We start from the raw sequence: 2185 nt of genomic DNA, 5'->3' as shown, positions 1-2185 counted from the left end.
TGCTTCACAGCAGCAGGAAAGTATAGCTTAAGAGGCAGAAAAGGCATTTCTCCTCATTCCCACTCCCCTTCAGTTAGAATCCTAGTGACCTGCCACTGCCCAGATCCAATTTTGTCATTGAAGCAAATGAGCAGCCACACACTAAATTGCATGCACTTCAAAGAGAAGGGATTTACGGAACTCCTTAATTACAAACTTTACTCAAATTAAAAATCTTTTCAGAGTTTTAAACTCAGATTAAAAGTATAATAAGTGAAGGAATTGTATGCTGTATTCCTGATTGCTAACCAAACTGTTATTTCTTATAGGCAAGGGCAGGAGAAAAAAACATTCTAGTTACATGGATTTATACAGAAAAGCAGCAATTGACATTTAAATAAGAAAAGTTTAATGTCAATGTATTGTATTGCCAACCCAGGAAAACTGCTCGGCTTCCACTACTCCTCAGCTGTGGAATGAGCTGTGCCCATGAGAGAACGTGAAAAATGAATGTTGTAAAATGGATTGGCCTTCTTACCACCCAAATCGATTACCTCGGTACATATATTATCACCTGGCTCACCCAGGCTGTGAGCACTGCTTGCTAGATACACTCCACCCTTGAGAAGGATGGACTTACGACCAGCCATGACTGCCTCAGTGACAGCTACTTCAGCTCACATTCAAAGTCCGGCTAGGGCCTGTTGCCTTGCTGTGTTTGGAAACAAGTCCAGCAGGGGGCAGGGGTGACTCATGATTCCAATCAACCACTAAGGAAATGGGAGTTAATTTCTTGAGATAAGGTTTTGAATTGTGTGATGAACGCCCTCCAACCCGAGTGGCCCTGAGAAATTGGGGGTGGGGGTGGGGTTGCCCTGCACCCTCTCCATTGTTTCTTCGGGCTTTTCCGTCCTAGTGCGAAAGGATCTCCTGGTTGGCAGTTACACTAAACACCAACAGTCACAGCAAGACTGCCTCCCTTCCCTTCGCCTGCATTTCAGCAGGGGACAAAGCCTTCACCCGGAGAAAGGAAACTTCCACAGGGAATTCAAGGCAATGGCAACAAGATGCGGAAGGGGATATTTCGTGACACAGGGAACTGTCATAGCTCCTTTTCACATTTGCCTGTGGCAACCCCTCAGATAATGTACCTCCTAAAGATTGTACATTCAATGGGCATTTTGTTGTTGTTTTAAACATTCACTGTGTCATTAGTCTGAATCAAGTTTTTCTGAAACTTTAATTTTGTTAAGTTGTTTTAGAAGAATCAACTCATTCTTCCCAGAACCCTTCTTTTGTGCAATATCACTGTTTAACCCAAGCGCTGTCGTTTTAAAAATTCTGCACAGAAATTATTTCGTTTGGAAGATTCCTTTCTTTTCTACAATACTCAGTTCTATTCATTGATATTATTATCAAAAATTAACAACATCGCCCTTCAAAACAGAGAAATCACAACTCACTGCCAGCAAGTCTATTGTGACTCACAACGACCCTGTAGGACAGGGTCCCCCTGTGGATTTCTGAGACTAAGTGTTGACAGGAATAGAGAGCCTCGTCTTTCTCCTGAAGAGCGGCTGGTGATTTCCAACTGCTGACCTTGCGGTTAACAACCCATGGTAACCACTAAGACTCATTAACTAAAGGGAAAGGCCACACGCACCCCACCCCACCCCACAGCTGTGCGGTGATATGGACTCATCGTGACCCTGTAGGACAGAGTACAGGGCCTCGGGTTTTCTGAGGCCGTAAATCCTTAGAGAGCAGACAGGCTGCGCGTGCTTGGACAGGGCCAGAGCAGCAGTGGGGTTTGAACCGCCAACCTTGTTGCGAGCAGCCCAACACTTAACACACTGCGCACCAGGGCTCCTCGGCAGAAGCTACGGTGGCCCCCGTTCACATTTCGGGAACTCCTGAAATCACCAGCTCCTCCGGTGTTCCCCCGGCGAACCTTATTCCTGTGGCCTGCTGGTGAGGGCACCCCATTCCAGCCAAATCAGGGAGGCCCCAGGGAGCGAGAAGGCCGGGAGCCACCTGGTCCCCCCTCCTGGCTGGTTCGGTTCTGTGCGTACAGGGGCTGGGGAGGCACAGGCGCGGCTCTGCGTGCCCACGGCACCAGGTAGGGGTCCAGGGGGGCAACCATGGGCCAGGCTATCTCACCTCCTAAAGCTATTCCCTTAGCTGAAAGACTAATCTCACGTCTTGG

The 2185-nt window shown here is 47.8% G+C and overlaps 1 protein-coding gene across 1 annotated transcript in view; it reads right to left on the bottom strand.

The window, feature by feature from the left end:
• TBPL2 (TATA-box binding protein like 2) overlaps positions 1-2122 on the bottom strand; it is a 30904-nt gene extending 28782 nt beyond the window's left edge. Inside the window, exon 1 of the mRNA XM_045287632.1 lies at positions 2096-2122. Within this exon, the coding sequence (XP_045143567.1) occupies positions 2096-2122 (27 nt within the window). The remainder of the gene's footprint in view (positions 1-2095) is intronic.
• Positions 2123-2185: the final 63 nt, after the last annotated feature.

The sequence above is a fragment of the Echinops telfairi genome, unplaced genomic scaffold (genome assembly GCF_000313985.2).
Source record: "Echinops telfairi isolate 266 unplaced genomic scaffold, ASM31398v2 ScPeMD7_18;HRSCAF=68, whole genome shotgun sequence".
In the NCBI taxonomy this organism is placed as follows: domain Eukaryota; kingdom Metazoa; phylum Chordata; class Mammalia; order Afrosoricida; family Tenrecidae; genus Echinops; species Echinops telfairi.
The sequence above is the reverse complement of the archived record's forward strand: the minus strand, read 5'-3'. Positions and strand labels throughout refer to the sequence as shown.